The sequence below is a fragment of the Pleuronectes platessa genome, chromosome 8 (assembly GCF_947347685.1).
Source record: "Pleuronectes platessa chromosome 8, fPlePla1.1, whole genome shotgun sequence".
NCBI classification, from domain to species: Eukaryota; Metazoa; Chordata; class Actinopteri; order Pleuronectiformes; family Pleuronectidae; genus Pleuronectes; species Pleuronectes platessa.
The window spans coordinates 18,294,028-18,321,550 of record NC_070633.1 but is presented as its reverse complement, the minus strand read 5'-3'; the positions used below and the strand labels follow the sequence as shown (position 1 = coordinate 18,321,550).

General features: G+C 46.5%; 1 protein-coding gene across 2 annotated transcripts; it reads left to right on the top strand.

Moving 5' to 3' along the window:
• Window positions 1-11,600: 11,600 nt before the first annotated feature.
• Window positions 11,601-17,792, top strand: si:ch73-233f7.1 (uncharacterized protein LOC100537710 homolog). 2 transcript variants are annotated; one of them, XM_053428978.1, is made up of 4 exons: window positions 11,601-14,123; window positions 16,769-16,827; window positions 17,001-17,119; window positions 17,482-17,792. In XM_053428978.1, the coding sequence occupies exons 1-4, from the start codon at window positions 11,601-11,603 to the stop codon at window positions 17,790-17,792; spliced, it is 3,012 nt and encodes a 1,003-aa protein (XP_053284953.1). The 2 variants fall into 2 exon arrangements, with proteins under 2 accessions (XP_053284953.1, XP_053284952.1); XM_053428977.1 differs by having other exon boundaries at window positions 17,001-17,128.
• The last annotated feature ends 9,731 nt before the right edge of the window (window positions 17,793-27,523 follow it).

Genomic DNA, 27,523 nt, shown 5'->3' with positions numbered 1-27,523 from the left:
TTTCATTTCTGAGAAACACAGTTTTTATTACTTATTATTTTAAGTATGCTCCTATATTAACTGACACTCACAGGCTTATCTTGTCCATTCTTGATTCGATAAAACCTTTGATAAATGGGACTCTACCTCAAGGCCTTTTGGCCAAAATTCCCAGGATCCATGTGGGGTCTGCTGCTTGACTCTGATGCACTGAATAGGGAGCATGTGGTGTCTAAAACAAATATTGTTTTGGAAAGTGTAAATTCTGAGTCTGGACACAAACCGCTGACTACAAAATAAAAACTGAAAGTGCACCAGAGAACTAACAAATGTTGCATTACAGTCTCCTGCTTTGCCCCGCTCATATGGAATTTTTAAAGTGACTGTCAAAGAGTGAGAAAGTGTGTGTGTCGGGTCAGAGGAGAGCACCGGGTTGTTTTTGATATAGCCAAAGTGCAGAAACAAGCCCATTTCTGTAATTCAATATTTCACTGCCTTCACATCTGGAGCTACATGTAAAAATGGAAAAATAGAGGGGTGGGATATGAGACTGACATGGAGAGAGGGAGGAAGAAAGAAGGAGAGAAAAATACACCCTCTTCTCCTGCGCACACATTCACTTCACTCGCTCGCTGCACTCACAGTATGACTGCATGCTCGTCCGTGTACACACACTTTTTACGGTAACACAGGATGCATACTTGCAGCATGCACATATACTTCTTGTCTTTCGTTTTTCTTTCTCCCTCTCAATCAGTCTCCCTCTCTTTTTTCATTTTTTTTTTCAGACACACACATACACACACACCACTCTGGGTTGACTGGTGTTGTAAGTTGGCGTGAGCGTGTAGGTGATCTGGGTGTGATTACTGCTTGGCTCTCCGACAGCTCTGATGATGACATTCAGTGCTTTGAGCTCCTCTGGCCTGGGCCCGCTCCAAACACAACCAGGCAGTACACTCTCTCTACCTCGCAACCGTGCATACATGTGGCCTAGATACTACAGAAACACATACACACTCCCCGGATTGTACCTCATGCTCAGCTGCACACTTGGGTTGTGGTGCGAGGGGTGCGAGATTCAGGGACCACAAAAAAGCAAGTTGTGTCGAATGATACCTAAGGACATAGAGGTTTAGTTGCCACAATCATCTCACCTTCTCTTTCTTACACAGACTCTATATACTCACATCACTACTATGATATTTAAAGCTTATTCAGCCCGCGTGTACGTACAACCTGCTCTGGAGTCTGCTCCTCGGATCACTTCGATCCTTCTATGTTGTCACCGCCTCTCTCTGTATTCCATTTGCTCCAAGTGTCTGTTTGCCTCATTTTAATGCCAAGCTTAGAAAGCAGCTGTGTGTTGGATCGTTGCTATCAAGACAGAGTCAACATATGTACACACACGCGCACACACACAGGCGCACCATTCTCTCAGTTGTGGGGCTTCATGCCCAGATTGTGTTAATCCTCGCTGTCCTCCACACATTTCTCTAAACCCATCAACGTCAACGCAGCTTTGATGAAGAAACACACACACACGCACACTCGCACGCACACACCCACAAACACACACACACTTACAACTCTCCATCATTATCATTGTTTCAGCTGGAGAAGAGTCAGCGCTTTTGTTTGTAATTACAGGGGTTTGAGGAGAAAGGGAACACTTCTCAAGAAGAGAGAGGAGGATGGATGGAGCAGGAGAAAAAAAGGAGTAGGTCAGAAAAAACACACACCAGCATGTCTGTGACATATTAGTCACATTTTACCGTAATTGTTGTTCGACCTCATCCCACACTTGTAAAAAGAAGAAAAAAGAAATAGTTTGGGAATGTGCTTTACTGTGGACGGCTTCCAAGGTTTTGTCTGGTGTGTTCTGTACAAAGGGCAAAAGGAGCTTTGTGGTTAGCTGGTATGGCTTTAAAAACATTACAGCAATGGGTAGAGGCCTGTTCCGCTTCCTAAGCCCGGGGCTTCAGTCGGGATTGACCCCATCAAAGCAACATAGATTGTGCCATTTGCAGAGGTTGTAAAGAGTCTTCAGCTGCAGTCATCCCGTTTCCCTAAAATCAAAACGAATCCCTCGGTGCAAAACCCAAGATAAAGGAAACATAAAACTGACTTGGTTTCCTTCCTTCTGGACGTGTGGTGATAAGCCAACCCGAGGATCTGTGAGGGAAAAACCAATTGATTGATGGACAGATTGATTTTGACTTTTCAACGGGCCCATCGATTCAATATCAGAAAGAGTAAAGCCTGTTTGTCAGAGGCAAGCGCTTGTTTGACTGAGGCAGAGAAATGCTCCAAAACAACACCGCTGAGTGATGACAGGCACGTGGCACATGGCAACATGCAACACAGCTTGCCGCGATCCCTCAGGGTTCATAAAACACAAGCCTCGTTACAGCCTGCGCCCCCACTGTGACAAGCAAGCCGAGGTCACAGTCCGGGGATAAGGGTCGCCGTGAGTAGAATCAGAGGAACCCGAGCAGACTCACTGTCGTAAACAATACTTCTTCTGGTCATTAACCCTTTTATCTTGAGTTTCTGTGCCGTGGATATATTGTCCTGGCAGTTCTTTGGATCTGCTTAGCTCGTCTGTCTCTTTCATCCCTTGTTTTCTTGGACAGTTCACGCACACACACTCCTACGTGAGCTTCATCGCACATATTTCATGCAGCATCTTGGAACGGAGCGCCGCTGTGGTTTGCTGCGCGCAGGCACATTTCTGCTGGAAGAAGCTCAACACGAAAACAGCTCCACTGACTTCTGAAACACGTGCACAAAATGCAATGAACCCAACGCTAACAGCATATTCCCCACATATAGCTGCTTTCGAAACCCGCAGCACTTAGGGAGGTGTGTGTGACCCGTGTACGTCCTCTCCTGACTCCCAGTGTTGCCCAACTGGGAGTGTTTGTGTGGTATCCACGGGCAACGGCGAGAGAGAGGGTGGGGGAGGCTGATGTAGAGCGGCAGGGCTGCAGCCACACTTTCTGCACTGGTTTGTTTGCATGTCTGATTGCTGTATGTGTGTGTGTGTGTGTAACTGCAGATCATGCAGGTGGGCCTATGCACGATGTCATTGTATGGCTATGTTTGTGTGGGGCTGCGTGTGCATGTGCACTTGTGCATGCATGTGTGTGCCTCGGCAGCGTGTGGAAAGTGTTGTTGTCTGCTGGCTAACTGTTACTGACAAGCACACACCGACTACTGGAGTCAAAAAGTTAAACGTACTCTATGCTCCTTTCTCTCCCCGGAGGCTACCTCTTTCTGCCTCTCTAACTTTCTCTCCTCCCATTTTTATTTTCTATATTTTTCTCTCTGTCATACTCTCCTGCTTTTTCTCTCTCCCCGACGATTTCTTTCTTTTGCCCCCTCCCTCCCTTCCACCTCTGATGATTTTAGCAGAGGTGTGACTCATTGGGCATCGAGCCACCATGTCAGGTAGCGAGGGGAGGGCCGGGAATGAGGTGGGGAGAAAGAGAGAGGGAGAAAGAGAGAAAGAGAGAATGAGAGGGGGAAGGAGAGTTGTTTTAAAAGTGGTGAGGTGTAGCACAGGGGTTTGGGGGGGTCTGAGATATGCAAAATGGAGTGGAACGTGCAAGAAGGAAAGAGTGAGGGTGAAAGAGGGAGGCTGGGGAGAGGGAGGGGTGTACAGTCAGCACAAGGAAAACATAAAAAAGGAGGGAAATGAATAATTTCTGCAAACGGTTTCCGTCACGATTGAGTTTTTTTCCCCTCCTTGCATGTTTTCACGACTGCTGCTCGTGTTTTGGCCATGCAGCGCTGACCAATGTGTTTATGTGCAAACCTGTTCACGGGCAGGCCTCCATTCATGACTTTTTATGCCTTAAAGTAGCTAATTACCGGGAGGGTCATTAATATACGCCCGCTTCCCAATAAAACAAAAAAAAAAGGCCTGGAGGAAATGGAGGAGGAAGGAGGGATGGTGTGGGATAAGGGTGTAGAGGAAGAAAAGGCCTGAGAAGAGGGGAAGTGGAGCTGGGATGGGTGGAAAGGGGGGGGGGGGGGGAAGAGGAGAAGCGTTGCGATTATGAGGGTTTGATACAGAGGTGGTTACGCAGGCACATTCATGTTCATGTGGCTTGTCAATCAAATGTCTCTGTGGCCCCTGAGGCGGGGGTTCTCCATCTCTCTCATTGTCTTATCTCAGCCTTGGCACAGATACCCCCCCAACATACGCACGTACACACAGAGAGACAGACAGAGAGACAGACCGAAAGACAGAGAGACAGATAGAGACAGACAGGTAGAGAGACACACAGATAAACAGAGAGACAGATATAGACATACAGGTAGATAGACAGACAGACAGACAGAGAGGCATACAGGTAGAGAGACAGACAGACAGACAGACAGACATACAGGTAGAGCGACAGACAGATAGACAGAGAGACAGACAGATATAGATAGAAAGACAGACAGATAGACAGAGAGAATTAGAGGTAGAGAGAAAGGCAGATAGAGAGACAGACTCATACAGAGAGACAGTGAGAGAGAGAGACCGATAGACTGAGAGACAGATAGAGACAGAGAGACAGTGAGACAGATAGAGACAGACAGACAGTCAGAAAGACAGGTAGAGAGACACACAGATAGACAGGGAGACAGATATAGACATACAGGTAGATAGACAGACAGACAGACAGACCGAGAGGCATACAGGTAGAGAGACAGACAGATAGACAGAGAGACAGACAGATATAGATAGAAAGACAGACAGATAGACAGAGAGAATTAGAGGTAGAGCGAAAGGCAGATAGAGAGACAGATACAGGCAGAGAGACAGGCAGAGAGACAGGCAGAGAGACAGACAGACAGACAGACAGACAGACAGACAGACAGACAGACAGACAGACGGACGGACAGATGGTCGGATAGATAGATAGATAGATAGATAGATAGATAGATAGATAGAGAGAGAGACGGACAGACAGATAGACAGATATACTGATAGAGAGACAGACAGGGACGCACGGACGGGCAGACAGATAGATAGATAGATAGATAGATAGATAGATAGATAGATAGATAGAGAGGCAGACAGACAGACAGACAGATGTACTGATAGAGAGACAGACAGGGAAGGACAAACAGACAGACAGATAGATAAGGGCTCTGGTGTTTTCTCCCATGTTATGACACATTGTGCTGAATCCTTTTGTCTCAAATGCCCGAGGTCACCCAGAACACACACCAACTTGAGCTTTGCCTTCTGTCCTCGCCCGACACTGCTTTTGTGCCAAAGCCATTTCTCTGTCTCCCTTTCCTCTTCCATTGTTGGCCCTCAGTGGAAACAGCGAGAGAGGCCTCCGCCGCTCCATCTCCGCTTCACTTTGGAAACAACAGCAGAAAGCGTAGGTAGACGGACAGTCACATGAAGAATTCCAACAGGCCCATGCAACCTGATGTGCTCTCCCTCCATTAAAACTGCACTCTTACGTTGCTAAGTATTTTGTTAAGTACTTCAGTGTGGGGCTGTTATTACATCTTGGCTCGTGCATGCACTGGAGGCCGACCTGATCCATCCAGTATATTTGAGCGGTGGTGACAGAGGCATGGGGAAGATCAAAGTCATCCTGATAGATCGCTATCGCCACTCCCACCTGTTCCCTCTGGAATTTCCTCTCTTCCCAGCATGTGTGCATACGCGTGCACGTCTGTTATGTCTATCAGACTGTTTGTGTTTCTGCATGTGTGCCTGGGTTTGCATCTGTTACCAGGTGGACGTGGACCCGTGTGTGTGTGTGTGTGTGTGTGTGTGTGTGTGTGAGCCTGTGTGCTGTATGTATGTGTGCGTATGTGTGTGTGTGTGTGTGTGTGTGTGTGTGTGTGTGTGTGTGTGTGTGTGTGTGTGTGTGTAGGCTGTTTCAACACGTCTGCAACTTGCGGGAATCTTATAATCTGGAGCTGGAATATGTATTCATGTCTGTGTCTGTCTAGCCCTGCTGCACCTCTCACTCTCTCTCTCTTCTCTCACCCTCTGACAGCTCTAATAAGTTCAGCGGATCAGGTTACACCCCTCGATTCATGCCAACTTCTCCCTGTTTTCCTTGTCCTCTTGCATCTTGCTTTTGCCCGCTTCCTACAGATGCTGTCTCACCAATAGACCGTTTCTCACAGACCTGAGGATACACACACACACACACACACACACACATGCAGCAGGCACACGCACAGGGAGGGAGACAGTGCATGCACGCACCGTCCCTGCAGGCCTCTCAGGTTGCTGACATTTTCCATTTTTGCGCATATAAAGTAATAATAATAATATTAGTGGGTGTGACACGGAGCAAGGGTCCGTTCACTGCCACTGCCAGCCTCCTATAAATATCCCCCTTCTTCTGGGGAATCCGAGAAGCAGCAGAGACCTTCAGTTTACACAGCTGAGAAGCATGTGGACGAAAAACCCTCCATTCTGTCTCTTTCCCTCTTTTTCCTCCCTCTGCTCTGCCCTATCCCCGCTCTTCATTTTCCTATCACTTCACCACTTTGGTCTGCTACTGTTCGTCTCTAACATTTATTTTTTTCTCTTTTCTGTCCCAGTCTCGTTTTCATCTCCCCTCACCTGCCTTCTTCCCCCATAATCACTTGCACCTTTTTTTTCTGTGGTGTGACCTCCCACCTTTCCTCTCACCCTCACATCTCTCCTTTTTCTGTTTATCTCTTCTGATGGATGTTGTGGTGACACATTGGACAGAGTTCAGCGGGTTATTATGGAAACTGTAGAGAGAGATGGGGGGTGGGAGGGGGGGGGGGGGGCAGTAATTGGAAGAAACACACACGCACACACGCATGCATATAAAACAACACATGTTTTGTGTTTATAGCATCAGATAGTTGTGGGCCTTAATTCACATATCAGTGTTTGTCAGAGACAGAGAACAGCACATGGCTCTATGTTGTATTGGTCTTTAGCTCCCCCTAGTGGATTTTCTGCGTTAACGTAACAAAACGTCCATTTGCAACTAGATAAACCCTTATCAAATGCTCAGTCCAGGTATCACATGACCACACCAGGACAAAAACGAAAGCACAGTAGTGTCATGACTCTGTTGGTCTTTTGGGGTTTGATTGGCAAATCTTTGTACAACATATGGTTCTTTACTGTGATCATAACTTTCAAATTGACCCCCGAAGACAGACAGCTCACTCCACTCATCGGCGTGTTCATTGATTTGCTAAACTTATTCAAAAATATATTTAACATCGGTTTAGCTCTTTTGCCTAAAAAGCTCCAACACATGCACCCCCGTCCTTCACTCTACTCTCTCTCTCTTCTACGCTAGGCTCCTATTTGTCGTGTTATAATAATATTGTAGCCACATTTCCAGTTTTTCTTGTGGTTCATCCCCTCCACTGGGCCCAATCTATCACTGTGTTTCCTCGTATAGACGTGCAAAGGTGAAAGGAACTCAGACAAACCAGTTACCTGTGTTGTCTCCAGTCCCAGTAAGATGTGGCTCAGCATTTTACAATGGCTTTAACCTGGCGTTCATGGCTTTAACGTATCTCCACCTTTGGAACAAATTCCCTTGAAGGTGAAGAAGCGCCGTTTATCAAGTGTTAAAAGTCTAAACTCACCATTATGTGCCGAAGGGTGACAGTGAACATGAGATGACTAATTCCAAGCACATTAATGTGATCTTCATTAATAATTCATACTTGACAGAAACATATTACAAAATAATGTCTGATATGAGATAGTTATTCTAAATGTCAAGATTATAAATCAAGTGAAAGTGCATCATTACAAAGGCCTTCTCTAACGTTTATGATTATTCCTAGTAAGGATATAGACTGTAGGTATAAAACATAGCTGACGGTCTATTTTAATGTATTGTGGAATGTTTGGTTTTATTCATTTTTTAACAGAAATATGAATTTGTCATCAGTGACCCTCCTGCAGATGTTATAAAACTCCATTTATGTAGTTAACCTCTATAAAGCGGAGTAATAATGAACTGACTGACTGCTACAGCTTAAACACTGCGGTTTTCATTCTCTCAGTAGATGTTATGCAGACCATACCCAATAGATGGCGCACTAAGATCACAAATGAAAAGAAAACCCACTATAAACCATAACGGCCTCTGACAGAGACAAAGTCAAATCTATAAAACTTAATGAAGACATTCTGGAGGTTGTCTCTGGGGGTTTTCAGTTAATATGAGATTTTACTTACTGTGAAATGTTTATGAGAGACAAATTCACCCCTTCTGTGATTATGATATAGTTCTGTGATCTTATTTATTAACGTCGCCTGCAATTCAGTCTAATCCCAGATAACAAACCTATCAAATCAATGTTATAAACTCATTCATAGTCACATACGTGTTTAATGTTGGATTTTTATATTGTTAGAAAATGCATTGGATATTAGATTGGACGGTGTATTATTATGTTTTTAAATGTCATCCCATTTATTATCATAACATGTCTGTATGTTTAAAACGTAATGTTTGAGACCCTTTGATTATTCAGGTGACTAAGACTATAGACTGGTCATCCTTATGAATCTGCAGTGCCTTCACTCAGTGGTTTTCAAAGTGTTGAGGAATAGCAATCATTATCCCATAAGTCAAGGGGTGTTGGCCACTTAATGATGATTCTATACTTATCAAGTAAGACAAAAAAAACTTGCATTTCCATCCGTTGCTTTTTAATGGGGGTCCTTCATTTGCTCACCACCTTGTTGATGACACACGTCTCTTATAACAGTGGTCCTTATTTCCAGGCTGTTTTACATTGTCAGGCTGTGGCCAGTAGAGGGAGCCACAAGATCACGAATGAAATCTAAAATATTCAGTTTGCACACTTTCAGGTAAATCCAACACCTTATACCTGATCACTTTAAAAACCCTTGATGAATAAATGGCAAAAAAAAAAAAAAAAAACTTTATTTCTTAGCATGTGAGTGAATAAATTAATTATTCTAACAAAAGGTGTTCATCAACCTGGTCGACACCTTCTCAACCTGTCACGCACTCTTCAGAGAGTGGGGCGAGGGGTCAGGGTCAGGGTGGCTGCTGAGCGGTGGTTCACAGGAAGTGGAGGCCGCCCCTCTCTGTTGGGGAGCGGGGTGAGCGAGGCGGATGAGAGCGGCCTAATGCTCCGTGTAATGCATGTTAATGTAACAGGCACACAGGCACCGCCGGCCGGAGCGCTTTGGGATTATTTATCACAAAACATTTGTATTCTTCCGTCGGAGAACGCTTGATCCCGGATAGCTGCACACTAATCCTTCACTCCGTTAATTAAAAAGAAGGGGAAAGCAATGGAACTGGTGCTGGTGATTTTTTTTCCCCTTCTTGTCCAGAAATGTAATCATTTCTGGAGAAGCTTAACCATCTGCTTGAGGTTAAGTCTGCAAGCAGATTGTGTTTCCTGCTTATTTAAACCTGGGGATTTTTGCTTCGTGTTTTTTTTTTCCTGAAAAGGGGAGGGCGGTGCATTTCAGGGGCTGTTGGCTGTCGGACAAATAGGTCAGGCACAACTTTAGTTCCTATAGGGAAAGCACAAGTGATATTTGATAGATGACATCTGATGAGCTTTTGATAGCACTGCAGTTTCTGCTCAGAAATATGTTGTGCCCTTTGTTGTCCCCTTGTGAAACGCCAGGCTGGACTGGAATGATCAACTATTCCACCCTCATCCCCTGCTTCCTGAAGGTCGTATTCTCTTAACTGCGTAAAGGAGAAATGCCAGGCACAACCTCTGTCTCTGAGTTTAACTACTCCCACATGTCCAGTTGGAATGTTTTTATTCCAAGTGAAAATATCACAAAAACATTACGCATCAGTGTAGCGCGGTTCCCCTGATCATTCTCACGGACGCGGAATGCAGAAGTTCACAGGTTTAGGGGCAGTTAAACAGAAAATGTAGCGTCTAGTCTAAAAGGAAATGTTGCCCATAGGATGTAGAAATAATTGTTTCTTGTTCTTTCTCTCTCCCCCGTCTCCCCCCCCCTTTCCTAACAAGCCCAGCGCTGCCTGGAGGCCAAAGCTGTGTCGTCAGTCCCCAGAAAGACACTTTCAGATTTCGAGCCACCGTCTTACATTAGGATGCCACTCGTGTCTGTGCGGAGACGAACCCGAATTCACAAAGACATCCTTTACTTTCCCCCCACTCTCTGGTTCAGCGGTTGTCTAACGGATCAGGAATAACAGGGGACACATCAAATCTGGACAAACATGTGTCGCACTCTAAAGATGCCTGAGCTGTGGTAGTTGTCCTTAAATAACAGACTGGTACTCAGTGGTAGGTCTTTGTAACTGAGGTCATTTATTATCAAAATGTTGTTTCCTCAAAACACCCCCAGCATCCATGCGCGCTTCTTTCTGCTATTGTAAACACGTCACCTCGGCTGTGTGGCATTCATCTAATCCCAGCTATAATACCTGATTACAGACAAGTATGATTAAGGCTTTATGACATTGCTTTTATGTTGATTATGTTGATACATGTTCGGGCCAAATTACGTGAATCACGGTCGTGTAATGCCTATTTGTACGAGTGTATCACCCACTCATGATTGTCACTACAATCGTTTTAAGCTCCAAAACCGTCTCATTTCAAATTTGATCAAAATTGAGTGCTCTGACCAATCAAATATTCTTTTTGAAAAAGCCCAAATTTCGCGTGTGATGATTAATTAATGTGGGACTGTTTTTTTTTGCAATGTGGGCATTCATCTTCAAAGGGCTCTCATTAAAAAGCATCATGGAATCCCAGGAGCCTGCTGGCACTGGCCACTGCCCGAGTGAGGCAAAGCGAAAGAGGCCAGGGTGTTTTGTTTTCTGCATTGGAACATGTAACGGTTGTGTCCCTGAGGTGGTAATTCTTTTATTCTGAAGCTAAATGGGAGTTGTTGTTCATCAAAGTACAAAATAATGTTAGCGATCACTGCCACCGTGGGCAGTGTGGTCACCGAGACAAATCCTTGTCCATCCTCATCTGTTAAAGGCAGCCTAGAAAACGACACCCACAACACAATTTGTCCCCTAATCCAAATCTGTCTCAAACGTCTGGTGTCAAACTTACGCCTTCTCGTCTTTTTAATAGGTCAGAGGAATAGACACGACGATTCGAAAGGGTTAAACGTCTACAGTAATTAGAGTCGCACTTCGCGTCGGCGTCCTCCAATACGGAGCATGGAGAAGCAACGTCCACCCCCTCCGTCCTCCACCCCCACCCCTCTGTCTCCCTCTCTCTCTCTCTCTCTCTCTTTCACACACACACTCTAGCACAAACCCACACACACACGCCTCCCCACCAGCTCCTCCGAGTGTCTAATACACTGGAAAATCAAAGCGCGAGCCTCCCCCGTTCACACACCACCGGTGTTGCGCTTGGAGCACAACACACAAAGAGAGAGAGAGAGAGAGGGAGAGAGCGGCGCTTCCACTCTCATCTCTTGTCCCCTCAGCTCAACTACCCAGTGAAGTTATCTGTAAACATAGATGTTACAAACTTATATGTGAAGATTATTTGAACTGGGGCCAGGATCTGCTTCTGTGTTTACTTTTCTGCTGAATGGCCCCATGAAGAGAAAGATGTCCTGGTGAGGTGATTTTACGCACGCCGCCGAAATGGATCACAGACTCTCCAGAGGCAGCTGGGTGCCGGTGACTGGACTGGTTATATGTCTGCTTCTGTGTGCGTGTGTCGTGGACCTGGTTCTGGCGCAAATTCGGTACTCCATCCCGGAGGAGTTGGAGCATGGAGCTTTTGTCGGCAACATCGCCGAAGACCTGGGCTTGGATGTGGCTAAGCTGTCAGCCCGTCGGTTTCGTCTCGTCTCCGGCGCAAATAAGCAGTATTTAGAGGTGAACTTGGAGAATGGCATTCTCTTCGTCAACGAAAAGATGGACAGAGAGGAGCTGTGTGAAAGAAGTCCGAGCTGTTTTTTACACTTACAAGTGGTTATTGAGAACCCATTAGAACTATACAGAGTGGAAGTGGAGATTCTCGATGTGAATGACAACTCTCCCAGTTTCCCATGGAGCGAGTTTAACCTCGACATCACGGAGTCGGCTGCGCCTGGCTCCTGTTTCCCGTTGGAGAGCGCACAGGACCAGGACGTGGGCACCAACTCGCTGCGCTCTTACCAGCTAAGCGCAAACGAGCACTTCATACTGAACATCCAGACGCGCAACGATGGAAGCAAGTTTGCCGAGCTCGTGCTGGACACGCCACTGGACCGGGAACAGCAGAAAAGACATGAAATGGTTCTGACAGCCATTGACGGGGGGTCGCCGGAACGCTCCGGGACGGCGTTGATAACTATTATCGTGTTAGATGCAAACGATAACGTGCCCGTGTTCGACCGCTCAGTTTACCGGTCGAGCCTGGTGGAGAACGCAGCGAGGGGGACGCTGGTGCTGAAGCTAAACGCCACAGACCTGGATGAGGGCTCGAACGGAGAGGTGACCTACGCGTTTAGCGGGCACGCACCCCTGAAGGTGCGAGAACTGTTCAGCGTGGACCCGTACACGGGTGAAATCCGAGTGAAGGGCATTGTGGACTATGAGAAATCCAGTGTCTACGAGCTGTACGTGCAGGCGAAAGACAGGGGACCTTCCGCTGTGGCAGTGCACAGTAAAGTGCTGGTGGACATCCTGGATGTGAATGATAACGCGCCCGAAGTCATCCTCACATCAGTGTCCACACCTGTCCAGGAAGACGCGCCGCCGGGCACGGTCATAGCTGTTATCAGTGTCATGGACCGGGACTCTGGAGAGAACGGGAACGTTGACTGTCAAATCCCGAACAACGTTCCCTTTCAGCTCCATTCATCATTCAAAAACTACTATACTCTGGTGACAAGCGAATTTCTGGACCGGGAAGCGGTGTCCGAGTACAACATCACGCTCACTGCCCGCGACCTGGGCTCTCCGTCGCTCTCCACCAGGAAAACCATCCTCGTTCAAGTGTCTGACATTAATGACAACCCCCCGCGGTTCTCTCAACCTTCATACACAGTTTATGTGACCGAGAATAATGCCCCGGGCGCTTCCATTTGCTCCGTCACTGCGTTCGACCCCGATTCCAACCAGAACGCCTATCTGTCTTATTCTATTCTCGAGGGTCAGATTCAGGGCATGCCCGTGTCCACTTATGTCTCCATCAACTCGGACAACGGCAATATCTACGCACTGCGCTCTTTTGATTATGAGCAACTTAGAAACTTTCAGATCCTGGTCCAGGCGCAGGACGCTGGTTTCCCCCCTCTCGCCAACAATATCACAGTCAATGTCTTTGTCTTGGACCAGAACGATAACGCGCCTGCTATTGTATCCCCGCTGCCCAAAAACGGCACCGTGGCCACAGAGGTGGTTCCACGGTCAGTGGATGCCGGGTATCTGGTTACCAAGATAACAGCGTTAGACGCAGACGCGGGGCAAAACTCCCGGCTGTCCTATCAGGTATTACAGGCTACAGACCCAGGACTGTTCAGCGTCGCTCTGTACACCGGCGAAATCAGGACTTTACGCCGGTTAGTGGAGAAAGACGCAACAAGGCACAGGCTGGTAATATTAGTCAAGGACAACGGGCAGCCGCCGCTCTCCGCCACCGTCTCCATTGTCCTCACAGTGGTGGACAGCGTGCCCGAGTCGCTGTCAGATTTCGGAGACCTCACTCTCAGCCCACAGCCCCCCTCCAACCTCGCTCTCTACTTGATCGTGTCACTGAGCACGATCTCTCTAATATTCCTGGTCGCTATCATCGTGCTGGCCGCGGTGAAGTGCTACAAGGACAGGGAGACCCTCAGCGGGTACAACCTGCCCCCGTTCGCCTGCTGCTGCTGTGGCGGGTTCCAGCCCGAGCCGCCCCCGGAGGTGTTCAAAAAATCCAACCTCAACCTGCAGATTTCCTCCGCGGCCAAAGTGCCCACAAACTGCATGGAAGTGAATGCAAACAGCAGCCTCTCTCAGTCATATTGTTATAAAGTGTGCCTGACCCCCGAATCTGCCAAGAGTGACTTTATGTTCCTGAAGCCGTGCAGCCCCGGCAGCACGCCGAGGAACAACGAGGCGAAGAGCGCAGAAAACTCGTGGAACGCACAAAGCCGGAGCGCATCTGTGAACAACGGAGCAACTACTCCCAATGAGGTACAGTCGAATCAGAGTATAGATAAACACCCCGGAGATGATGTTGCTCGTGTTAATCTAACATTCTCACTTACTGTCAGTGTTAAAAATCAATGTATCTGACACGAATCTAGACTGTGACATTCGCTCATGAAGGTCAAATTACGCATGCCAGACGAATTTGAACCCAACTTGAGCAAAGCCTCGATTCTCTTTGCTCTCCGGTGAATAACAATCTTACACGGTATCTCGCCTCCAATGATTTTTTTAAATCATGGCAGTCGTTTATCCCAGATGTGCTAGTTATGGTGATGTTTTGCTCTCGAGAAAAATGAACAGAGGCGACGTGATATTCCATTCTAATTGACTTGTTACTGAAAGTGTAACGCTCCGCTTTGCCAGGAGCATATGCTGTGCGCACTAACCGCGTCTTATCATCATCTGTATGGAATGAGAGATATCAATTACTGCGTGAGAGGAAGATGAGATATGGTTCAAGCGGACTCCTCTATTCAATCAAATATCTCCTGGTGTCTCCATCGCATATTATTGATATAAATGTGTGAAAAATGAATTTCAAATAATAATATTATCATGAATTTTAACTGAATGTTAAAAGGTCGTGACCTGAGAGAGTTATGATGTCTACATCATCCAGTGTTATTGCACCATGCGAGGGCACATACACGCACGCACGCACGCACACACATGCACTCACGCACGCACGCACCCACCCACATACACATGCACCCAATACATATACCTGAATACAATGTCAAGGTTATACACATGATGAACAAGGTGAATGGCAGCTGTTTCAATTCATCAGCCCCGGGTTCAGACAATTCTTGTTCGATCAGTCGGGTTTACGACACGCCTCCTTGCTCTCAGACTAACACTACAGGACAGATAACCTCACTAACTGTGCCTCAAGGGCACAAGCGCGGCCGAACCATTATACTACACACAATGTGGCGAGTCACAGAGGAGGGGGAGTGTGTGTGTGTGGGGGGGGGGGGGGGAATTGATGAAAAATGGCAAATGGACGGTTTGGGGGAGACAGGGGAGGACATCGAGGGGGGAGGGGGGCAAGGAGAATGAGGGGTGCAAGGACACGGCTGGACTGAGACGTGGGACGCCTGTAGATCGGATCCGGCGTTGTCCTCTGAATGTGAGAAGAGAGAGGGAGGGAGAGGTAGTGGTAGAAAGAGAGAGAGGGGGAGAGAGAGAGAGATGGGAGAGAGAGAGGGAGGGGGGAGGAGAGAGAGAGAGAGAGAGAGAGAGAGACGTGGTTTCACATTTGTCGAGCAAGGACGGGGAAGAAGGAGGGGGGGGGGGGGTGAAGGGGACGAGGAGACTAGGAGACGGAGGATTTACGGAGGCAGGCTGTCTACATCAGTGTTTTCTAATTCTAATAGACGGGGCAGCGGTGCGTAAACGTGCGCGTAATGCTCATTGTCGTCTGCCTGTTTCCATCATAAGGCGGAGGCGCAGCGACTCAGAGCCCCCGATACCAGACTCCTCCACCGGGCACAGTGAGAAATGTCAGCCCGGTCACTGGCCCACACTGTACACCTCTGGCCACACGACGGATTTCGAGGTCACGGTGATTGTGCAGCCCGCAGCTATGTGCTCCTCCAGGAGGAAGTGTCCTTCCTGTCGTTAATTGCCTCCTCTAATTCACCCTCAGCGCATGAGCACGTGATTCGGCGCGAGGTCGTCAGTGACACATTAAATCTCAAAGGCAAATTACCATGAAAGCATCTGAGCGTCACACGGAGCGCACAGTCCTGTCTCAGTTGATAAAGTGAAGGTGAAACAAACGAACGACCCGTTGAGTCGTGTACGACAGGTGCGCGCACGGGCGGAGTGGTATGGCAACACATGCGCGTGGAGCCGACTCGGGTCGTGCGCATCGCTGCGAGGAGCGCAAAACTTTTCAAGGCCGTCTTTGAGACTTTTAATTAAAAACCTTGCTCGAGGAGCATCAGGCAAATATTAATGTAAAAATGATGCATAAATCCACAAAACAATGACGTGTATAATTTTCTTAATTTCCTCCCTGGCACGGTTTCCTTTGAAGATTAGGATCATGTTTCGTTTCATCCCGGTGGGGTCCTAATTGGTTTTGTGCGCAGTTCGCGAGGAGTGTATTTTGAATACCGATTCTAATAATACGCTTACGTCGCATTCTCCTTGTTAACAACTTTAGGGGAATAAATAGAGCGTGGAATCCATACCATGAGACCCAAACCCGGAATAAATATGACTCTCCTTCACCCCATCCCTCAGCTCCACAGAGGATAAAAGCACAACTAAGTGACAGACGAGTCGTAGCTGAAGGCAACAGCACCTCTGCTCTTTCAAAGAAAAAAAGACTGTTCTGCCAAACGTCCACAGGGGGGCAGCCACGACCCATTGCAATTTCTTCATTGCAAGACGAACGCGTTGATGGACGGCTTCTCATGTCGACTATCACTGACCTCTACTGATCCAAAAGGGCGGAACCAAGGATTTCTATCAAAACTCTTTTGACTGGAACTTAGATTTAGGAGATAGAATTTTTTAATAGACCAGAGCAGTCAACTTGTGGAAATGTGTGAATTTACATGAAGCTTTGTATCATTTTTATGAATATTAAATTATTTTCTCTTTTCCTTCTGCAGCTAAAGCAGCCAAACACAGACTGGACTCTGACAAAAAACCAGAACTCCTCCATAAAAAGGTAAATTTTGACCCGTGATATTTGCATGTTTTTAATGTGAAGCAAGATTCTTGGTAAATATTATTTGAAAACATAAGGTACCTGAATAAAATGTTTCCTTCTTTCAATTTGCTAGATGTTGAATTCAAATGTAAGTCAAGTATTGAATCACAGACTGGGGTCTTTTTTTTTAGTTACAACTCTATCAACATGGATGGCACCCTGATGCGTAAGGCCATGCATGCTGACCCAGAAAACTACGTCACGTCCATGGCCCCTGGACAGTACTGGACCTGGGGTACTCACATGAGAGGCCCGAAAGGTAAGACAGGCCGGACACAGGAGACCATAGCTTTCATCAACACTCCACACTTTGTATTTACACCCTGTAGTGTACACTCTGATGCAAGTGCAGTTTATAACGGCACATCTTCATAGCTTGATGTAATGATATTTGGTTTTTCCCCTTTTTCCCCTTTCATTTTATGTTGGTAATGTCTTTCCTCACCTTCACTTAGCTGGGTCTCTTCATTTGTTGTATGTCACTGTTTACTCGCCTCATTGCAAAACACTCCCTATAAGATTCTTAATGAAATTATCCTTACAGCAGTGAGTCAGTAGTGCAGAGTCTAATCAAGTATTCGCTTCTCCCCTCCTTCCTGCGTCACTCTACAGAATACAAGATGTCTCCATCAACCAGTGGGGTCACCTCTCGCCCCTGGACTCCTCGCTGCACACCTCCTCCTCCTCAGCAGCAGCAGCCGCCGGCGGTGCCCCCCCAACCTCACCCACACCCGCCCCCTGACTACCACCACAATGTGTACATACCCGGGACACCATCGGGCTTTTGCACCCTGAGGCCCGCTGTACAGCGGAGTGAGCTGGACGTCCACAACGCCTTCTCCACCTTTGGCAAGAGGCGGCGTATGCAGATGTCCCCCCAGGGAGAGGCTGCGATTATAAATAATGACTTGTACAACGACTGACTTTTAAATGGCCTGTCTGACAGGATGATGAAAATGATGGATAACCTCATGTGAATACAGAGCAAGGGACTGTTCAGTATATAAATTAATGAACATATGATTTACAGCTGGTATGAAAGATATACAGGATGAGCAATTCACCGAGTAATAGAAATAATGAATGAACAATCCACATTGGCTAAAATGCTGACGGGGAATAAATTCTAATAAAGTATTTATGTGATAAGTCACTGCAACATAGTCATTGTATGTGTCTGTCCATTATTATTTTTATTATTGTTATTATTTAGACAATCAAACTGGAGCAGCAGTTACATCCAAAATGTTTTGAAAAGCATTAGCGGACCACAATTTTGCACATCCCAATGAATTTATATTTCTAAATTCAATCAATGAAAACATTTGCTTTATTTTCTTTTATATGTTTGGTTGCTAATTCCGCTTGCGTGAATATGACAAATAGTATCATAATGTATATGCAAGCTGCAACTTGACGCAAGCTACTGTAAAGATGGGGGATTTCCCCCTCACGTGTACTGTATACATTTATGAAAATAAAGTATTTTTTTTCACCTGGTCTTTTTATGTGTCTTGAATATGCATGGCCTGCTGTGACTCACAAATAGCATGGCCTAACAAAACCCGCGCACCCAAATACAGATTCGGTTGATCTACATGCACAGAGCATTTAGATGCAAGTTTCCTAGATCTATGTTTAATTAGCTGGAGTCAATTATTTTGTTGTGAAAAAGTTCCACAGCTCCAATCTTACAAGGGTGAAAAGCTTTTCGCCTCGGTAAGCTGTTTTCCACAGTGAGGAATAAACATAGTAAAATGCTAACATATGCTAATTGGAGTGCTTGCATTTCCATTTGCCCGCAGAGAATAGTTGGGTTCATTAACTGAACAAACAGGACCTGCTTTCTCGAAATATCACTTTAATTAAGACCACCAACACGAATGCGAGCGTTTGAGGGGGAGGGGGGATCAGCTCCAAATGCCACACCTGGATGTGAGTGTGAGGGCCTGTGGCTTTTCTCCGCTCCCTGTGCCCTTTTACATCTGACTTCCCAGGGAATTAGTTCCTCCCGTGGTTAGAGCGGGCCACTGGCCAGAAATGAGCTGCGTAATTGGGTCATTGTAAGGTTCAGATTTAGAATAATTCGGTTAATAAGGAAACTGGGGTCCACCGAGAGCAGGGAGGGGAGTGGGCTAACCTTCTCAACGGTAAGGTGATCTGTAGGGACGGCCTGTGGGGGCATCCATATTTAGGTCGACTTGGCTCAGGCTACTTTCAGATGAGGCAGGGACGGAGATCTGTTCCTATAAATAGAGCTGTAGGATTTTCTGACACAAGAAAAAAATATTTATTTATATATTACTTATGTTACTTAACAAATCTATTCAGAGCATTAAATTCATGCATACGTCTAAACATGGAGAACTAACTAAATAGGCCCATGCAAGTGTATGTTTCATTTAAACCCAGCAGTTAGTATAACTGCCGTGAAATTACAGTGTTATTTTTTAGTATGGTCATTACGATTTAAACTATCATCAAAAGTGTTTATGGGATATAATATTCAACGCATATGAAGTTTTAACGCTTCACCTCTTTGAACTAGGCTGGTCAGTCCCACTGGGAGCTGTCCATCACCATGGTGCTGAAATTTGTTTCTGACTGGTGGATCTGGTGGTTCTTCTCTAGCCAGATGTTATTTGGTCAGTCGTCCACCAGAGGGCGCACAGAGCATTACTTACTGAATACTGGTGCAGCATGTTGAATTAAATGATTTTGAGGCAAAACATTAATATAAAATACAAACCAACCAAAACTATGCTACACCAGCTATGCAAATACAAATATGTAATTTTACATAGGAATAAAAATCGAAATAAAACTACAGATTATGCAGAAAAATGGCCCCTTGGAGTGTTATACTCTAGTATACTGTATAATGTTATTGGTTAACTGATTCACTGCAAGAATAATTTGAAAGTTGCAGCAGGTCGTGGTGAAGCCATTTTAATTTACTTGAACTTACTTTTTGGCTTCTAGCTTTACATTTTAGAAGTTTTGTTTTTTGTTGGAAATCTCCCAAGCTGCTAATTAACTATAGTAACTGCAAATTTCCCCATTGTGGGACTAATAAAGGACTTCTTATCTTTACTATAACTGCTAAATTAATGAAATGAGGTCAAGAGTACCATGGTTCACCCTGAAATGTAGTGGATATTACAATGTTGGAATGATAGAGTAGCCTTAAATCGAAAGCAAAAGTAAAATTACTTCAAACTACTACTTGTTTAAAATACTTGAGCTGATTTAGGCGACTTTTTTAACTACAACTTGTTGCTCATTTTCAATAAAGACCATCACTCTTAACATGGGGAGTCCTACATGCAATATGCTTGATACCCATTTACATCCATGTATGAGAAAGATGTGATTAAATAAGAAGTTATGTTGTTTTACATTAAAACAAAAATAATTCTTGGTTTGTCAATTTAAGTGGTATTAAAATCGTGGATACTTGAAATGTACCAAAAATTCATACTTCTTATTTTAACACTGATGTGGTAGCACAACGTGCCCAGCAGAGAGCAGCATTGAGTAAACATAACTCAACACCAAACAAAGAGGGTTGAGCAGAAAAGGTTAATGTTATTAAATCAGGAACTGCAGAGTAAGATGGTGTAAACAGACCAGAACAGTAGGCCTTTAGTCGAGCAAACACAAAGGAAATTTGCTGAATAAATTAGCATCAAAAAAGAAATGCAACTCAGAGGTGAGGCAGAGGAACTCAATTCTCTCTTCTTTTCATTTTTTAAACTGAGACACACAGTGTGGCAAGATAAAGTGATTCAACCTTTTATAATGATCTCATTTTATGTATAACTTTTTCTAAAATATGCTGATAGCTATTTACAAGTTAAATAAAAAAATGCTAATGTCTCCCAAATCATTGTGTCTTTCTGGTCTTTTGAGTTGGAAAAAGTATGTGAAATCTGAGGGTAATGGTATCAAATTGAGATTGTTGGAGTCAGGATTTAGTAAACCTAGAGTCGAGTCAAGGAAACCAGACTAAATGGTGTCTGTTCAAGCTTCTTCAGCTTCTAAAGACACATTCTGAGTTCGCTGAGAAAACCTCGGATCAAGAGTTGTTGATTTTCATCAAATTGGAAATGGTTAAAAACTCAACTTACTGAGTGTAGATATTCCTCTCTCTACACAGTGAGGGAAGTTTGTTATTACCCTCCTCTCTCATCAATGATATATTGTAGGTAACGTCATCAGTGGATTCCTGGGATGAATCATGCGGCCATAGAAGCGTTGAGATAAAAACCATGGAGCACCTCAGTGCCACTGACTCAGATTATAGCAGTTGGGCAATATTGAGGTGATTGTACTTTAATGGTTTGTTAAAGTCCCTCATATTTCTACTCTGTCCGAATCTGCACAACCCTTTCCATTCAGGGCGTTAACCAGAAGGTGGGTGGCTCGATAACAGCAAATTTCCCCTGATGGCTGTGTGCTCATTATGTTGTGATTATTATACCTTAAGCGTCACACTATTAAATGGTGGGCCTTTAATTCATAATTAAGTTAGTAAATATAACAAAAATTACCATATAGTTAGCCAAGTGGAAGGATAGGGAGTTCTTGACTGTGTAGAGGTTGGCAAAATTCATACTTACAGTATGCAACATTAATGAAGACAACATTTGTGTTAAAGAACAACATTTATTATGAAGATAATAAAAGTATAAACACACAAACTAACTAAAGGTGCACTTACTTTATACAGATGTGCAGATGTGTATGTGAATATGTGTGTTTATGAGTGTGAGTGAGTTTGCTTTCAAAATGGCGGCTGGCCACTATGAAGACAAAAGACTCCCTATAGTGTTTACACCATGTGGCTAAGATCACATGTATGTTTTATGTTTCGGGAGATGAGTGTGTGTGTGTTGGTGTTAGAGAAAGTAGTTACTAGCATGTAAAGAAAGATGTTGAAGAGCATAACATAGCTATCATTAACTTTCAAATAACTTATAACCAAAATATCACAGCAGCACAAATCAAACTTATAAACATCACATGAATAGAATTGAACAGCTTGTGCTTAGCCTAGTTTAATTATTAAGCCCAGTTGAGTTACCCGGCCATGAAAAGGGGGAAACGGTTGATGTGCTGTTTACAGTTTTTCACAATTGTTAACACACGTTTTTCAAAACAATAACGGCTTTCTCAAAACTGCACACAGACAACTGAAAACCTCACACACAAAATGCCAAACCTGACACTCCCTTTGCAAGATGACTCATCTCATCATCTCATCGTCATCCGCTTATCCGGGGTCGGGTCGCGGGGGGAGCAGCTCAAGCAGGGGGCCCCAGACTTCCCTTTCCCGGGCCACATTGACCAGCTCTGACGGGGGGATCCCGAGGCGTTCCCAGGCCAGTGTTGAGATATAATCTCTCCACCTAGTCCTGGGTCTTCCCCGAGGTCTCCTCCCCACTGGACGTGCCTGAAACACCTCCCAAGGGAGGCGCCCAGTGGGCATCCTTACCAGATGCCCGAACCCCCTCAGCTGACTCCTTTCTAAGTAAAGGAGCAGCGGCTCTAATCCGAGTCCCTCACGGATGACTGAGCTTCTCACCCTATCTCTAAGGGAGACGCCAGCCACCCTTCTGAGAAAACTCATCTCGGCCGCTTGTACCCGCGATCTCGTCCTTTCGGTCATCACCCAGCACTCATGACCATAGGTGAGGATAGGAACGAAGATCGACCGGTAGATCGAGAGCTTTGCCTTGCGGCTCAGCTCTCTTTTCGTTACAACGGTGCGGTAAAGCGAACGCAATACCGCCCCCGCTGCTCCGATTCTCCGGCCAATGTCACGCTCCATAGTACCCTCACTCGCGAACAAGACCCCGAGGTACTTGAACTCCTTCACTTGGGCTAAGGACTCATTTCCTACCCGGAGTAAGCAATCCATCGGTTTCCTGCTAAGAGTCATGGCCTCAGATTTAGCGGTGCTGATCCTCATCCCAGCCGCTTCACACTCGGCCGCCAGCCGATCCAGTGAGTGCTGAAGGTCACAAGCCGATGATCCAATGAGGACCACATCATCCGCAAAAACCAGTGACGAGATCCTCAGACCACCGAACTGCAACCCCTCCCCACCACGACTACGCCTCGATATCCTGTCCATGTATATCACAAACAGGATTGGTGACAAGGCGCAGCCCTGGCGGAGACCAGCGCCCACTGAGAACGAAACTGACTGGCTGCCGAGGACCCGAACACAGCTCTCGCTTTGGGAGTACAGGGATTGGATGGCCCTGAGGAGAGACCCCCTTACCCCATACTCCCGCAGCACCTCCCACAGTTTCTCCTGGGGGACCCGGTCATACGCCTTCTCCAGATCCACAAAACACAAGTGGACCGGATGGGCATACTCCCAGGCCCCCTCCAGGATCCTTGCGAGAGTGAAGAGCTGGTCCGTAGTTCCACGTCCGGGGCAAAAACCGCATTGTTCCTCTTCAATCTGAGGTTCGACGATCGGCCGAACCCTCCTTTCCAGCACCTTGGAGTAGACTTTACCAGGGAGGCTGAGAAGTGTGATACCCCGATAATTGGTACACACTCTCTGGTCCCCCTTTTTGAACAGGGGAACCACCACCCCGGTTTGCCACTCCTTTGGCACTGTACCCGACTCCCACGCGATGTTGAATAGGCGTGTCAACCATGACAGCCCCTCAACACCCAGAGCCTTTAGCATTTCTGGCTGGATCTCATCAATCCCTGGGGCTTTGCCACTGCGGAGATGTTTGACTACCTCAGTGACCTCCACCAGGGAAATTGACGACGAAACACCATCAACCTCGAGCTCTGCCTCCAACATAGAGGGCGTGTTATTCGGATTCAGGAGTTCCTCAAAGTGTTCCTTCCAACGTCCGACGACCTCCTCAGTTGAGGTCAACAGAGTCCCATCCTTACTGTACACAGCTTGGATGGTTCCCCGTTTCCCCCTCCTGAGGTGCCGGATAGTCTTCCAGAAACACTTTGGTGCCGACCGAAAGTCCTTCTCCATGACCTCTCCGAACTTCTCCCACACCCGCTGCTTAGCCTCCGACACGGCAGCAGCTGCAGCCCTTCGGGCCTGTTGGTACCCTGCAACCGAGTCAGGAGTCCTCCAGGATATCATATCCCGGAAGGCCTCCTTCTTCAATCGGACGGCTTCCCTGACCACCGGTGTCCACCACGGTGTCCGAGGGTTACCGCCCCTTGAGGAACCTAAGACCCTGAGGCCACAGCTAGCCGTCGCAGCTTCAGCAATGGAGGCTTTGAACACCGCCCACTCCGGCTCAATGTCCCCAACCTCCACAGGAATGCCAGAAAAACTCCGCCGGAGGTGTGAGTTGAAGATACCTAGGACGGGGGCCTCCTCCAGACGTTCCCAGTTCACCCGCACTACTCGTTTGGGCTTACCAGGTCTATCCGGAAATTTCCCCCATTCCCTGATCCAACTCACAACCAGATGGTGGTCGGTTGACAGTTCCGCCCCTCTCTTTACCCGAGTGTCCAAAACATGCGGCCTCAGATCAGATGACACGATCACAAAATCGATCATTGATCTTCGGCCTAGGGTACTCTGGTACCAGGTACACTTATGAGCACCCTTATGTTCGAACATGGTGTTTGTTATGGATAATCCATGACTAGCACAGAAGTCCAATAACAAACGACCGCTCGGGTTCAGATCAGGGAGGCCGTTCCTCCCCACCACGCCTCTCCAGGTATCTCCATCGTTGCCCACGTGGGCGTTGAAGTCACCCAGCAGAACTACGGAGTCCCCTACTGGAGCCCCATGCAGGACTCCATTCAGGGTCTCCAAGAAGGCCGAGTACTCTGAGCTGCTGTTTGGTGCATACGCACAAACAACAGTCAGAGTTTTCCCCCCTACAACCCTTAGGCGCAGGGAGGCGACCCTCTCGTCTACCGGGGTAAACTCCAACACCGCGGCGCTCAGCCGGGGATTTATGAGTATCCCCACACCCGCCCGGCGCCTCACGCCCTTGGCAACTCCGGAGAAGAATAGAGTCCAACCCTTATCCAGGAGTACGGTACCAGAGCCGAGACTGTGCGTGGAGGTAAGCCCCACCAGATCTAACTGGTAGCACTCCACCTCCCTCACAAGCTCCGGTTCCTTTCCCCACAGCGAGGTGACGTTCCACGTCCCCAGAGCCAGCTTCTGCCGCCCGGGTCTGGTCCGTCGAGACCCCTGACCTTCGCTGCCACCCATGTGGCTGCGCACCCGACCCCAACGGGTCTTCCCACAGGTGGTGGGCCCATGAGATGAAGAGAGGGGGGGTGCCACGTAGTTTGTTCGGGCTGTGCCCGACCGGGCTCCGTGGCAAACCCGGCCACCAGGCGCTCGCCATCGAGCCCTCCGTCTGGGCCTAGCTCCAGACGGGGGCCCCGGGCTTCCTCCGGGCTGGGTCCCATCTCCTCTTGTATCGATATTCATTGAGGGTTTTTGAACCATTCTTAGTCTGGCCCCTCATCTGAGACCACTCTGCCATGAGAGACCCTACCAGGAGCACAAGGCTCCAGACAACACAGCCCTCAGGTTCACAGGGACACGCAAACCTCTCCACCACGATAAGGTGACGGTTCCAGGAGAGGGCAAGATGACTCTTTGCCATCAAATCTCTTAACTGTTCACAAAATGGAACTCGTGTTTTCATTAGTTACACACAGCCATATTTTCAAATGACACACACATACCATTCATTGAGTACACACAACTAAGCATTTGCTTGCACACTACCAAGCATTTACAGCACACTGAAGTGCAAAATTGAAAACACAATCATCGAAATGGAACACACCATATGAATGACAATGACTCTGGAGAATGAGCCATTTCTCCTTTTGTAAAATGTCTCAGTGTAGGCCTACTTTTTTCATAGTCAAACATAAACCAGCACACAAATATGCAGCATAAAAAGGTTTATTTCGGTACACATAGAGAACAGCACAGTACTGTAAACCGGCCTGCTCAACCCCCCCCCCCCCTCACAAAAATTACAGTTTTTCACAATTGTTTTTCAAAACAATAACGGCTTTCTCAAAACTGCACACAGAAAACTAAAAACCTCACACACAAAATGCTGACAGGCCTCGACACTCACGTCGCCACAGGCCTCCTCCATGGCATGGAGCAGTGGGACCCGGTCCTGTGGGTTCCGTTCATATACATTCCACCTCCAAGCTGAAAATAATTCCTCAATAGGATTCAGGAAAGGAGAATAAGGTGGAAGGTATAGAACGGAAAAATGTGGGTGGTCCTGGAACCACTCCCGCACTTGAAAGCTCACATTGTCCCAGATGACAACGTGATTGATCCACTGTGGGTCATCTGTCTGTTCAGGTGGTACCAGCAGGTCATGCAGACCATCCAGGAAGAGGAGGAGACGGGCAGCGTTATAGGCCCCTAGGTGGGCATGACGGTGCAAGATCCCATGGTGATTCATTGCAGCACACATTGTGATGTACCCACCAACCTGGCCGGGGACCTCAACAATGGCCCGCTGGCCAGTGACGTTTCTGCCCCGTCACCTCCTCTTCACCAGGTTGAATCCCACCTCATCAATAAAGATGTACTGGTACAACACACGAGCTGTGTCATGCTTCTGGATCCGCTGACACACACAGCATGAGAATGCAAGTTACAGTATGGACACAGAGAGGTCAACACAGTGGGCTACAGTGAGACACTGTAGAAAAGGAACAATATTGAATTACAGGTACAATACTTGCATGTGTCAGTGCTGAATGTATGGTACTTACACGCACAAACTCTCGCTGTAACTCCATGATGCGGTCTGTGCTCCGTTCGAATGGGACCCTGAACACTTGTTTCATCCGCATGGCATTCCTATGAAGAATACACTCCAATGTAGAGAGGCTGACGGTCTGGACGTTTCTAAATGTAGTTTTTATTTGTCTGAGTGTGATAGAGTTGTTCTCACGAACCATATCTACAATTTCAGTCTCCTGTTCGGCTGTGTAAATGCGGTGAAATTGCTCAACAGACCTGAATGTTTAGAGATTTGAGTATTTGTGTGTTGTAGGTTGATGCTTTGAGATTTTACTTGAGAAGTGTGTGCAACAACTGAACATTCTGTGTAGTGTTTTGATAACAATGTGATGTGTAATTGACATCAGAGTGTAAAGAATGAAGGTCAGAGTCTAATGCAGATAAGGGAGTGTGAAGTAGTGCCAAATTGGGTCGAGCGATTGGTACATGAAGTGAAGGTTGTGCAAATTGTGCCGAATTTTTGCTTTTTGTATGTTAACAACTGAGAAAAACTGTAAAGTCCAGGGGAGTGGTCTTGCTGGTTTGTGGCTTCTGGGAGACTGAGTTCTGGAGGCTCCTCTTTGTCTCCAAAATAAAGAAGTCATGTGGGCAGGCTTTGGCTACACATGTAGGCCCAATTATAGTTCACAAATACTAGGTCCCAACACAATGTATCTATTAAGGTGACTTGTACTGTAAAGCCTTTGTTGATAGGATTAGAAACAAGCACAAATTCAGTACATTTATTCAAACTCTACAGGGTTGGTTCATATTTTTTTTAACTATTCCACAACCTGCACATATGTTACTGATGATTTCAGATGAGCTCTGAAACATAGAGACGTCTAAGAGAAGAGAGGA

Excerpts from the sequence above, each read along its gene's own strand:
- si:ch73-233f7.1 (XM_053428977.1), top strand. The coding sequence starts at position 11,601 with ATGGATCACAGACTCTCCAGAGGCAGCTGGGTGCCGGTGACTGGACTG. Across the intron at positions 16,828-17,000 it reads CAGAACTCCTCCATAAAAAG|TTACAACTCTATCAACATGG; the intron begins GTAAATTTTGAC and ends CTTTTTTTTTAG. Across the intron at positions 17,129-17,481 it reads TCACATGAGAGGCCCGAAAG|AATACAAGATGTCTCCATCA; the intron begins GTAAGACAGGCC and ends GTCACTCTACAG.